Genomic DNA, 13,604 nt, shown 5'->3' on the forward strand with positions numbered 1-13,604 from the left:
ACAAAAAAAAACTTTTTAAGGAAATTAACAATAATATCGCCTTTCTGCGTATAAACACATAACCATTCCCACATTGTCAAATCAAAGATATTCTATTTATGTATTGTGTTGTAAAGTTCCAAATAATATTATTTTTCTCTTTGTAGATAAATATACGATTTATCCATTGCAGCCAGAAAAAATACTCCAAACAAGGTATGCTTCAAGTAACGAATGAATGAAAAAAGATTATTGTTTGGTTGTATTAAATAACACAGAATAATTTAACAATATAAAATATATGAATAAAAAATAAACTTTCTCGAGGTCAATTTTATTAATGATTAATATGTATAGATATTCTATCAAATATAAAATTTAAAAATTTACCAACAAAATCCACCTTCGATTTTCTCGAAAACGAAAGCTGAAAGATAAAACATTTATAAAAAAATGTCAAATTAAATGCTTTACCAAAAATAGTAGGTTCTGCAAATAAGTTATACCTTTTTACTAATTTGTTTGTTTTACCTAATATTTACGATTTCCGATTGCGTACGTTCATTGCTGTGCGACATGATGAACGCACATTTGCCGTTGTATTTTCACAAGTTCATTAATGTACAATTACCGCCCTCTAGCGACAAAAAAATGAAGACATTTTATCAGTTTGAGAAAATACGCTGGCATATAACAAGCGCTTAACAGATTAATAAAAATATTAATAGTGGTTTCTTTAAATTGAGTCATTATGTGCATGTTAACATAATACAGTAGAACCTCGTTAATTTGAAATCTACGGGACATCAAAAATCAAATTTCGAATTAACGAATTCCCACGAAATTCGAAAGTTTATGAAAAAAAAAGACCAAAAATCGAGTTCCTCGGCTGCCCTTTCAAATACGGGTAGCATCTTAAGAGTAAATTCGTATTACTTAGAATTATTCCTGTGTAAATCGAATTTTCGTAGCCGATTACAGCTGCAGTACAAATTTCGTACAAATACCACACATTTCCGCATAAATCAAATTGATCAAATAAATCGATTACGGTAGCAGCCGGTCCTTCAAATTCGGATATTAGAAATAAATTCGTAAGTCGCGCTGAATCTTTTAACTCAGTTATTCGAAGTAAATTTAGTAAAAATATGATTATTTTCGAGTAAATTGATATTTCGCGTCCGATTTCCGTCGTGGCAGATTTACAAAATAATAATACTAATTAGGACGATGTATAACCACGTAAAAATATATTTTTCAGCGTTTTACCGCCACGGCTGTCTTTTCGATTCAGATTTACGAAATTTTATGATTTTTTTCGAATCACAAAAGCACATTTACGTTCGCGGACAAAAATAAATTTCGACTTAAAAAATAATTTTGTATGAAGAATTTTTTCTGTGGATATTTTTTGGCGGAAATATTGAATTGCGCGTTTTTTCAAATTATTGGGGTTCGAAATAACGCAGTTCTACTGTATTTAATATTACTCTATTTAATCTGTAGGAAATATGTTATCTCAAAAACAATGCTGTCATAATAAGATTAAAACAGTATTATTGTAATATGCACTCCTATTAATCTGTCATGAAATGAAATGCCTATCAATGAAATCATTTTTTTATGGTACTTGTTTATATCTTAGTGCCTACTTATCCGAACATTTATACTAAACAATCTTCATTAAAAATTAATTAATTAAATCAGATGATAAATATTATGCCTGACAGGCCTCTGTTTTAACCCTTTCACACCCACATTATTGTTTCCACATATCGTCGCATTAATTCGTAGAATGCGTAACTCCCAAATGTAAAATTTTACAGGAGGCACAAAAAACCTCGTAGTGAAAAAAAATGAAAAACGGCTTATTCTTTTTATTTATGTTTCGAACATATAATATATTTGGAAATTTATTTTCAATCATTAAACTTTTGTAAGTTAAGGCTTTCTATTTCAAATCGGAGTTACGAAGTTTACGTAAAAACCGAGAATGGAGATACGCATTTTACAAAAGATACATACTTTTCTGCGAACAGTTTTATGAACAACCTAGCGGAAAATTTTGGAGATAGGAATTTTACATTTACAAAATAAAACACAACAATGTATGTGTATGTCGAGGCAGTCTATTTCGATGCATTTTAATGATTTTAATGATGCGGAAGGTTATCGTTAAAGGAGTGGTAATCCTTTTCTAATGTCTGTTTTAAGTCTTGTAAATGCTGGTACTTTTCCTTCCTTAAGGGATTAAATCTGACTCTCAAGTGAAATCTTCAAACTCTGGAGATCATTACAGATTCGGCGACGGTTTTGTGCTGGGTGAGATCTACACTGACCGGGAGTAGTCGTGTCAGAGATGATCGTTAAGTGACGCTTGGAGTTGATGAAGGAGATTGTAGAAGAATTTGATCTGACATTGTCGATCACCCTTGTTGTCCTGTAGAAATAAAACTGATGTACCTACTAGGGTTTGCAAGACCCGGGCAAAGAGTAGCCATGACAGGAAACGTTGTGAAAGAGACTCCTCAGAGTGTGAAGATAGGTGGGAGAGACTTGAAAGTGGAACTGGTGAGCAAACATGTGCTTTAAGCGTAGAAACTCTTCATGCTCAGCATCACTTTGGAGTAAAGTGAACGCTTCATCTTGCCCGGCTGGTCGATCCCGAGGCGAGAAGAAAGGACGTCGATAGATGCGTGCGTTCCTGCGTACAATGCAGGACAATTGACCCTCCACCATCATCCCATGAAGCGGGTAATCTTAATGTTGTGACAACCTGGAGTCGCTTGGCAGTTGATGTTACTCATTTCGGTAGGAAATGTTTACTCACATTTATCGATTGCGGTCCAAGTAGATTTGCCGTGTGGCGGGAAATCGAGTCAGATAATGCAGCTTCGATTATCAGACATTTGGAAGAAGTGTTTCGGGAAAGAGGCCCGCCCAAAGTAGTTCTCATGGACAATAGTACTGCATTTTGTTCCTACAGTGTTACAGATAAGTGTAAGAGATGGAATGTTCGTCAAAGATTTTGCGCGGCATACCGACCAGCTGGAAACGGTATAGTTGAACGACATCATCAAACAATAAAGAGAACTGCAGCCAGAAGTGGAAGCGATCCCCTGCAGGCAGTGTTTCGGTACAATCTTTGGCTGCAAAAAGTCAGGATGATCGAGGTATTGCGCTGTCTAGTATAGTTCACACTTCACACTCGTGGAGACACCCTTCTGCGCAAGTGAATATAGAAGAGGAAGTATTGACTGAGCTCTAAGTGGGCGATCTTCTTGCGGTTAAACCAGTAGATGGGAGATGCACATCGTGCATGGAAGGGTGACAGGACTTACTTCAGTCAACAACATCGAAGTAGATGGCATACCAAGACATGTGCTTGACCCGCGGAAGATGCCTGACAGAGAACGGACTGTGTCTGAGGAGAGACGAGATGGAATTGCCGCACGTTCCACCGTAAATATTTTGGGTTTGTTTGAAGAGGACAGTGAAGAACCGGATCCGGATATGCATCAGGAGGAGATCCACTTGCAAAGAGATGGTGACCTTGAAGAAGAGATAATCACAGAACAAGGACCTATTAGGTATTTACGAAACCGCAGAGGCACATAAAACAAGAGAGCTACGGCAGAGCGTCACACGGTGCAGAAGACGTCAGTTTAGACTACAGATACAAAACACTATTCGTGACTTCACAATTAAAATTAAGGTTATAAAATGTTCAAAATTAATTAATCAACTTATCTCAGTTAATTTCACGGTAAAACTATTACACCGTAAATAAATTTCCTCAGTCAAAAACACAACAAGCGTGCACGGCTCACCGGCCAATACTGAATTAAGGAGTTACGAAGTATTCGCAAGTAAAAATGGCACCATAATTTTACGCAGTTTTCTAATTTGTGTTTATCTAAAAGGTTAATTTTTTTTTAAATTTTCGAGTTTTACTAGTCGATGCGGGTCTAATTTTAACACCAGATGGCATTAAAAACGTATTTTCGAAAAATTTGGAGTTACGCAGTCTACGAATTAATGCGACGATATATAAAATATGTAATGCTTTTTAAATTTGGTATTTGATTTTTTTTTTTTTAGAAATTATTCTATGTTAATTTGGATTAACATTGGATGTCAGAGGGTATTTTTTAAATAGTAAGGTAAAATAAATATAATCCAAAAGTAATACAAATAACTGTTTCATGTCAAAAATGCACATTTACAACGTAGTGATAATCTCTAAGGTACAAACAAATAACATTTTAACTAAAATTCATTCAGAAATAAAGAAATAATCTAGGATAATAAATCTTTAAAAATTCACCATACTAGTCGAAAACATGTCCGTCACCGCCATGTTAATTTGAAAGAACATTGAAATTCATTTACAATATTCTGACAAATGACTGTGAACAGTGAATTGAACTGATGTTATTATAATAGAAGACATCTTAATGCGTTAAAATATTTCTAATTCGAGTAGAAAATATTGATATCTTACCTTAAATTAAGTAATGAATGACGGCAGAAATTCAACGAAACTCACAATCAGCAGATGTCAAATATTTATCGTTGTGGCGGGAATAAGGATTTCAACAGAGCGGAAAAAATAGACGCCACAGAAAAGATTACAAGCTATAAGAAAACAAAAACATGGCTTTTCTAAATCGCTACCGTTACGGTAAAAAAATTCACAAAGTTCATGATAATTTGAATTAACACGGGGTAAAAGGGTTAACAATGCCTAAATACATTACATGTGTACATAATATCATTTTTGCTCAACTGTTAATCATAAAATATATAAGCAACATTTCAATTCTGTATGGCGGTATTTCACCAGGGTGATAATGACAGTATCTTCTACTCTGAAACGTACAGCAAATATACCAGGCATATATATATATATGTATTTCAATTTACGATATTATATTCACTTACGACATGCTGCGTCCACATATCCAGCAGCCCCTCCAGAAAGTTCTTGGAGGACAGCAGCGAAGACTTGTTGAGCTGCTCCTGGCGCAGGTCGTAGTCCGAGTGCATGGGCTGCAGCAGGGCACACAGGGCGTCGAGCGCGGCATGCGCTACGCCGGCGTCCCCCTTGCGCAGGCAGCTCACCACGGCCGTGCCCAGGGACTCGCGGAAACTGGAAAAACAATAAGAAATTAAGTTAACCCCTTGGTTCTTTTTGTGCCCTTTAGTACACAGTACACCGACAGCAGTACAATATTGTTTTGTACTTTACGTCACAAGCTGATTCTGGACTCATTAAAGTCGTTCTCTTTTGTATTACTGGGAGATATATGATTTAAGCAGTGTTGTTAGAAAGTGGCAACACCATGCTTTGTATTTTCATTTAAAAGTTAACCATAGATACTTCCAAATAATTATAATATTTTCCAAAAAGTCCTCGACCTCTATTGCTTTCATGTTGTGAAAGATTTGTCAAAGTTATTTGTTAATTTTTTATTAGTTATTTTTATATGAAGTGAAAAAAAGTTATGTGACAATAACCTTATCAATACGTTTATGAAATTAAATATGTTTTTTATTTTCGTATAAAGTAATATTTTTACATTTACAATAAAAAAACAATGGGTAAGCGACAAAAAAATCCATTTTTTCAAATTAAAATTTATAAATTTTCAATTGCTTATCTATATATATAATCTGAAAGAGTAATTCATCTGCTTTCAAAAATAGTATTTCATTTTGGGATGTATTCAGAAATAGCGAATCTATTTCAAAATTAATGTCAAAAGGGAATATTTGTAAATACATAAATCATGAACCTACAAATCTTTTAAAGTAAGTTGAAAAAGAAAAATCTCAAAAGACTCGAGGGGTTAACTAAGAAAAGTATAATGAGAAGCTTGAATATCTGAGATGTGCTTATCATCAAACCCCCGATACAGATTCATAGAAAAGTCACTAGACAAAAACTTGGAATGCTAGAACTAGTACGCGGTTTGGCATTTTCAGCTATTCCAAAACCACTGCGTGCTAAGCCTTTAATGTTTTTTAAATGCGTCAAAGCGTAGATCCGGCTCCAAAAATTGCAGAAAAAAAATGGAAATTTATTTTTAGAAACTAAAAAAATGTGTTTAAGGATTCTCCGTGATGTAGATTTACCAGTTTCTCGGATGAACTATGAGCTTCCGGACACCTTGTATAACACTATAGCAATCAGTATTATAACAAACAATAAAATGAATGTAGAAAAGTTGTACCATATCATTTTAACCCTTAGCACTCGAGTGCTGCCTAGAGGTGGCATACGTGGTTTCGAGTGCCGCCGCTATGGCGCGAAGAAGATAAAGCCTTATTCCACAATATTTTTAATATATATTGTTTTTTTTACTTTTCAATATAATTTAACCAAAATCATATTAGTACAATTTAATTGTACTTGTAATACGTTACGTAATTTAAGCAAGAAACGAGTGATAAGTCATTAAAATCCAATATATTGTTTTAGTATCAGAATGATTATGCGCTTATATATAATATATCTGTGAAAGAATTCGTTGTGTGTAAAGTCGAACATACTGGTTGTCCTCTGTTAGCGCAAGCAAATTATTGGTTGATCAATTTTTAATTTTTATTTATTCTTAAATATAGTATTACAAAGGTATAGTATATTGTCCTCCACGCTAGGAGTTCACCTGTGTTGTGGAGGACTTTTTCAAGGAGATTATCGAGGAGGTACTCGATTTGGTCGACGCTCTGCTACTCTTCCTACAGAAGACCCACTTATAAATAAATTACACATTCTATGTTCTTGAACTAAGGACTGTGCAGTTTTTATTTTTATAAATTTTTCTATTTCAATTCAAATGATTTATTTTTCTTAAAAAATGCTTCGATTTGGCTGTATGCACATACCAAAAATCTTTCGAGTGCAAAGGGTTGAATTTGGATCAATACCGTTGTTAACTCATTGTATTGAGATTAAAACATAAGCTAATCTAGCTTGTGTTATAGGAACTAAGTGATTGGTCACTTCACAGCAACAACATTGTATTTTTTTACTCACCCTGTCATGGTTGTGAATGCAGCAAATCCAACTTTGCTAGCTCCGAGTCTCCTGAGGGCGTGGAACTGTGCCTCCAAGTCCACAGGGATGGTGGTGTCCTTGGCACTGTCAGGCCCCTGAACCAGCGACTGCAGTGCTTGCGCTATAAGCTTCTCTTTGTTCTCTGAGAATAGCCGCTAATAAAAACAATGGAATCATTTTGAAAACCTAACCAACGTTATTATCAAATATTTAGTAAGGTTAGTAAAGATTAGGTTGGGTTAAGTCATATTATTGTTATGTCACCATGACTTGTTCAAGATACCACACGGCAGAACAGATGTTCTAGCATAGCATAGCATGACAAGAGCAATGGTGGCTATTGGATAAAAAATAGTAGATATATTGAATTACTCTTTAAAAAACCATAAAACATTTTCTAATAAGTATCTTTAGAAAAGTTAACTCATGGAGTGCTGACACAAAATTTTCGCCCTCCGCCAGCTGATATTATTTTCGTAATAACTTATTTGTTTTTTGAAAAAAGATGTTTTGTAAATTGTACTGTCTTATCAGAAAATGTGTTTATGTAAAAATAGTATATAATTTACCATAAATAGTTTCCCCAGAATAGCTAAGAGAAATGATCTTCTGATTGATCCGTATGGATACGGCGACACTCAAGAGGTTAAGAATTTTGAAATAAAAAAACCTTGACCATAAATAGATGATTAATCTGACGTACAAAAATTTTAATAAAAAAATAACCATAAGGTTTACAGTACAGTCCTATTCACAAAGCATAACTTCTGTTGAAAAGAGAGTAGGTCGTTAGCTATTGTGAGTATCGAACTCGATCCTTTCAACTGCCAGCCGAGAGCCTTATTCTCAGTGCTATCGATCACCTCAAGCAATTAATTCTAGAATTTTATACATGTACATATTTATGGTTATATATAAATATATAATTTTTTTTTTTTTTTTAACTCTTTCTCTGCCGGAAAGTATTTGGTGTGGATGTACCGGCAGGCCGCAAAATCAAATCGTCACATAGAAAATTGTGTTAACGCGCTAATTATATACGGTCGGCCTTGTGAGCACAGCTACCTAGAGCGTGTATACGTGCTTGAGGCACACAACCGGTTAAGAAAGACAAATATTCCCGTGTTACGAATAACCTGACAATACAACACTAACCAATAGGATGCACGATCTGGGCAACAAGTTTGAGGGTACTATTAATATATTAACTGACTCCATTAATAGAATTAAGCGTAATTTATACCAGCACTTTGTTGAATCCTACAAATTAAAGCAGCGTTGGTAATAGTATTAGTATTGTTTCATATTTAGTATATCAGTTTAACATTATTTCTTGCTTTAAAAACTATGTGAATTATTTTCGATAGCTCACTAGGTATATTCTGTTCTTATAATCATTGTAAAAGTCCAGCCGGGCGTAAAATGAAATAATATATATATATTTTAAATTAAAAATCTTCTACTACCACCACAGTAAGCAGAAAATGTTGCTTATGCTGTGATGGAGGACTTAGCTAACCGAGGGATTGAACGTACAACGCCTGGGCTGGACCCAAACGTGATGCCAACTCAGTCACTGACCAGTTGTACAGTGTTTTACAGGCAAAAAAAAAGATGTTTGCAAATATTTCTGTGAAAATAATTTCGTTGTTGTTTTCTTACATCTTGATTGACTGAATACAGAAGTCCAGAGTACGCTACATTGGCGTTGAACCTTTCAATAGCGTCCTGCCTGAAATGTCCCGTTGCGCTGATCAAAAATCTGCAATTAAATTAAAACACATTTGTAAAACAATCACCATGTATAAAGTAAGTCCAAATGTAAAAAAAACATTATGTTGTATAGTCAAAAATATTGAATAGAACCTCAGATGGTTGGATTCTGTTTCTTCATCAACTGGGACATGTAATGGACCAAGTCTTTTTCCTCTCAGTGTTGGCTGCATCTTCACATGTACATCTCTGTTCCCCGATGACCTCACACCATCTAGTAAACTCGCAAGAAGGGCATCTCTGTAATAAAAATAAATGCATTATAAAGTGATCTCGATCAAAGGATGTGTCGGCTGATAACATTAAACAGATTTTTAGTAACTTCTAGTCGCACTCTATGACCTTCTTAAAGTCCTAACTGCCTCTAGGGAATATCTTTATTCCCCCAAGTCTACTGCTGCTGTCTCCCATACAGTCAAATATATATAAGAAGATGAGGATAATAAGTGTTAAGGCCAGTTGTTTCACGGAACCTGAACAATTTATTATGAAATTTGATGAATTGTTCAAGTTCCCTGAAAAAAATGGATCTTAGGACGGGTTGTTTCGGAGAATTTGAACAATTCATCAAATTTCAACGTTCATTTCCGGGTTCTGTGAAAGTCCTATTCAAGTTCTGTTATTATATCATTATAGGCTAGTTGCGTGGCAAAACTGAAATTAAAACAGAACTTTAAAAAATCTTTCACAGAACTTGAAAATTAACGTTGAAATTTGATGAATTGTTCAAATTCTCCGAAACAACCCGTCCTTAGTCTCCACATGTTCACTTAGAACTTGACATGCTTAACTTTGGATGAAACTAAAAGATAGACTAATGAACGAATGAGCTAAATATTTTTTTAAATCTATATATTTATTCTTGTATTCACAAAATCTATCCTAGCAATGTCACTTATATGACTTTAACGATACAGAAAACTGATGTCGACAAATTAATTACTAAATTGATTAGATATTATTATAGATGAGTCCAAAGTTGAAATTGTTTAGGTAAAATTTCACCTTTCCAGACACCATATATAACCCTATCTTTTGTAGTTTATTTTAAATGGCATTATTATTTGTAATTAAAAAAATCTAAATATAAAAATGTTTACTGAAAAGCATTAATCTCCACAAGACATACTTAAGACAGTGTGTTCATAGGTTGAAACAAATAGAAGGGTCAATTGAAAAAAATTGCGCCGAGTGTAAGGGCACACACTTAACAAGGTCCTGCAATATAAATACATAATATTGTGCCATGCAAAATGCACATACATGTTGATAAAACAAGACCTTCAGAAACGTACACCATTTTAAACTGCGTATGTACTGATATTAATTTTATTTAGATTGAATAATTCACTCCAATGGCCGTGTCATCCGGGCTAAACTGTTAATTTAAATGTCAGAAATGGATTTAAATATATATTTTTTTATGGAGCCAAACTACACCAACAAGATACATTTGGTTACTTGTTAATCGCCGGTTCTCAGCCTGTCAGTGTTCAATCAAATATAAAGATGGGTTTGTATATTTAACAAGAAGAAATCAAGACAAATTCAACCAAGGCATAAATTGTTACGAAAAAATATGGTACAATGTCAACCTCCAAAATTAAGATCATCAAAGCGAAGCTAATTTATTATTACATATTAGCGATGAGTCGTACCACGGCTCGGTTACTCCTTTTTTGGTTTTAACGGCTCTCGTGGTACGAGCAGCGTACTGGAAAGAAGAGTCGTATGATCATTCATACGCTGGGAGCTGGGAGCCGTATCGGGGAAGCTATACCGGGAAGCACAGTATTCTCATTGCTCATACGCTTTAGAGTTCAAGGCTCCCGTTCAATTGAGATGGTACGGTGACTCCCGCTCTTAATAAAATGAGTCATGACTCACCGCTGTTATTTCTCAGTTGTAGTCCTACATGATCTCAGTATCGCCATGGTGAAAGATCATCATTTAGAATCGAAACGTTGCTTGAGGTGCTTTAGCCGTATTTGGTGACCATATCTGAATAACCAGGTATTTTTCAACCTTCCCATTCCACATCTCCTTCCCTTATAGTCCCTTCACCTTATAACATACCTTAATTGGGGATACAATAGTACCACTGGCCCTGGACAAGGTTGGAAGTCGGACGGTTGGGAAGGAATTTATAAAAAATCTTACCTTTCTGCCGCTAAATAACAGCGCAAATGTCCATTCATATACTCGATGAAGAATAGCTGAGGGTTGGTGGGGTCTCTGATCAGGGCCCACACGTCGGCCAGGGGCCTCAGGCAGCAGACAGAGTAGGTCTGCGGGTCTCGTTCCAGGATGCAGGTGTCAGACAGACACAGGGTGCGCCGAGGGGGCTCGATATGCCGCAGAGAGTTGACCTTGTGAACGACAAACTCGCTGACGGAGGTTTGATGAAGATCTCCGCTGCAAATAAATTATATTGATATTGCAAATTTTTGGTAATAAAAAAATATCCAATTGGATTTATCAACCTCACAAATCAACACTCAATATGTTAATGGGTCAAATTAACAGAAAAGTATACAAGGCGGTCAATAAACGAGTCAATTCATTGAACTCAAGAAGCCAGTGTCCATCAATATGCTGATTTATAGAATTCACTCATTGACGACCGGCGGCTGCCTATCACCTGGATGGAGGAATTACCCAAGACCGCTAAAGTAGTGATCGAGTTCAACAGAGGACTAAACAGTAGTCAGCAGTAGTATTGACGTGAGGGATTTTTACTAGATAAGGAGTACATTTAGTTCATGCAATTCAATTGATACTGGTACTTCTGTGAACAATAGACCTCATATAAATATTCCAAAGTACACAATAGACAATACTCTCCCAAGTAGTAATATAGTAATATTTTCAAAGAAGCATAAAATGAAGAAGATTAAGAAAGGGAAGCGCATATGGTGTAGACAAAATACTTGATTCGGCTGATGTCAAGAACCAAAATAAGAAATTGAATGAGACGATGCATGATCGGTGATGAATGATTAGTTCCAATTTTGAAAATATCACACTATTTACCAATTTTTCTGTATCAAACTTTCATTTGAGAGTCACTTGTATTGCCCTCAATTATTAAATTTTATTTAATTAATTTGTCTTGTTTCACAATTAATTAATTTTAAATAAAACATATTTGCGGCTTTGGTGAAAGGTCACCATTCAGAAATGAAACGTTGCTTAACACAGCTTTAATCACGTTTGGTGACCAGATCTGAATACCAAGGTACTCCCCCACCATAGTCTTTCCCATCTCCTTCCTCTTTACCGCTACCTTCAGCTTCACAACATAGCTCAATACGGTATTATCCTGTTCTTTATTTATTCTTGAAAATAATGAAAAAAATGACAAAAATTAAGGTACTTTAATTATATTTTGATATTGATGAAAAAAAATTCTAAAATGATTTAAAATGTGCCATTTTCAATTTGCCGCCAAATTTGCACGTTCTGTCACGCCAGGCGATGCTGGTGACAGCCGTCTTACCAGACATCGGCGTTTTCTGTATCATAATTAAGTTGTTGCCAATTGGAACCATTTCGGAATGTGCGGTTTAAGATCGTTTTTAGAAAAAATAATTATAAATGAAAATGATAAAATTAAATATTTTAAGTGTGATAATAGTAATCAGAAATGAAAAAAAGGAACAACTTTTTCTTCTCAACTTATTTTGAAGGTTATCAATGTAATATATCAAAATGTAGATGCCAAAAATATGTGAAAAAATAGTTACAAGTTGATATATTGTTAATTCTGAATTTGAAATATGAGATTGACAAATACAACGATTAATAATTATCGATATTGCAATGTTCTGGTTCATACTGTTTTTGCAAATAAACAATAAATAAATAAATAATAAATAGGTCCAAATGGTTAAATTGGTTAAGATGCATGCCCCTGTAAGACAAGAGGTCCTGGGTTCGATTCCTAGCTGTGACCATTATCTTTTTAATTTTTCTGTGTCTTGTAGGTACTGTCATGTTTGTGTCTTGTACTGTTTGTTTAGATTTATTAGTATTATTTTCTTCTTCGATGATATAGAAAAAATAAACTTTTAATCTTCCACACATTTTTAAGGGTATTTCACAGTTTGTGAAAATACCCCATTGGGGATGCCATAGTCTCACTGGATCCAGACGGTTAGGAGCAATTGGGTCTCTTGTGCAGAATTCACAACAACTGAAAAGTGTTGGGATCATTAACGTCATCCAGTGTTGAAATAAGATTCAAAGAAATGATTAAAGATAATTAAATGTTTGATGAGTTCAATAACATGCCTCAAAACTTAATTGGTTTAAATCGTAACTACTTGAGAATGCACTACTGGCTGTGATCTAGTTGCAAATATTGCAGACGGATTAAAGAATGTGGGAATCTTATATGCGAATATAAAATTACATTGCACAATGCGTGCATCTCGGAGAAAGTACAAAATATTTACTCAGTAACTGATAAAAAATGGATTATTTGAACAGCACATAAAGGGGGCGTCGTTTTGTAGTATTTGAAGGGGTTATACACTGAAGAAATAAACTGATAGAAGCGTGTTGTGGGCGTGTAGGTGTGCCCCCAATAAGCTAGAATTTTCCTTAATTCTTTTTTGAAAAGATAATGAATTTCATTGACTTGTCTGGGGCCTAGGAATCAAAGGGTCTTGTGCAAATTAGCGACAACAGTTCTGCTTTAATTCAGTATAGATGAAACTTTTACGGAAAATTTATTCAGCATTTATAGTTGATATGACAAGCCGTGCAACATCCTAATTCTAATTAT

At 34.7% G+C, this 13,604-nt stretch overlaps 1 protein-coding gene across 1 annotated transcript in view; it reads right to left on the bottom strand.

The window, feature by feature from the left end:
• Rme-8 (receptor mediated endocytosis 8) overlaps positions 1–13,604 on the bottom strand; it is a 90,251-nt gene that overhangs the window by 61,623 nt on the left and 15,024 nt on the right. The window contains exons 4-8 of the mRNA XM_089639073.1: positions 10,976–11,230; positions 8,909–9,055; positions 8,705–8,804; positions 7,022–7,197; positions 4,924–5,131 (exon numbers count right to left, since the gene is read on the bottom strand). Of these exons, the coding sequence (XP_089495199.1) occupies positions 4,924–5,131; positions 7,022–7,197; positions 8,705–8,804; positions 8,909–9,055; positions 10,976–11,230 (886 nt within the window). The remainder of the gene's footprint in view (positions 1–4,923; positions 5,132–7,021; positions 7,198–8,704; positions 8,805–8,908; positions 9,056–10,975; positions 11,231–13,604) is intronic.

This window comes from Hesperophylax consimilis, chromosome 13 (assembly GCF_061612785.1).
Source record: "Hesperophylax consimilis isolate HC1 chromosome 13, BYU_Hcon_1.0, whole genome shotgun sequence".
Taxonomy (NCBI): Eukaryota; Metazoa; Arthropoda; class Insecta; order Trichoptera; family Limnephilidae; genus Hesperophylax; species Hesperophylax consimilis.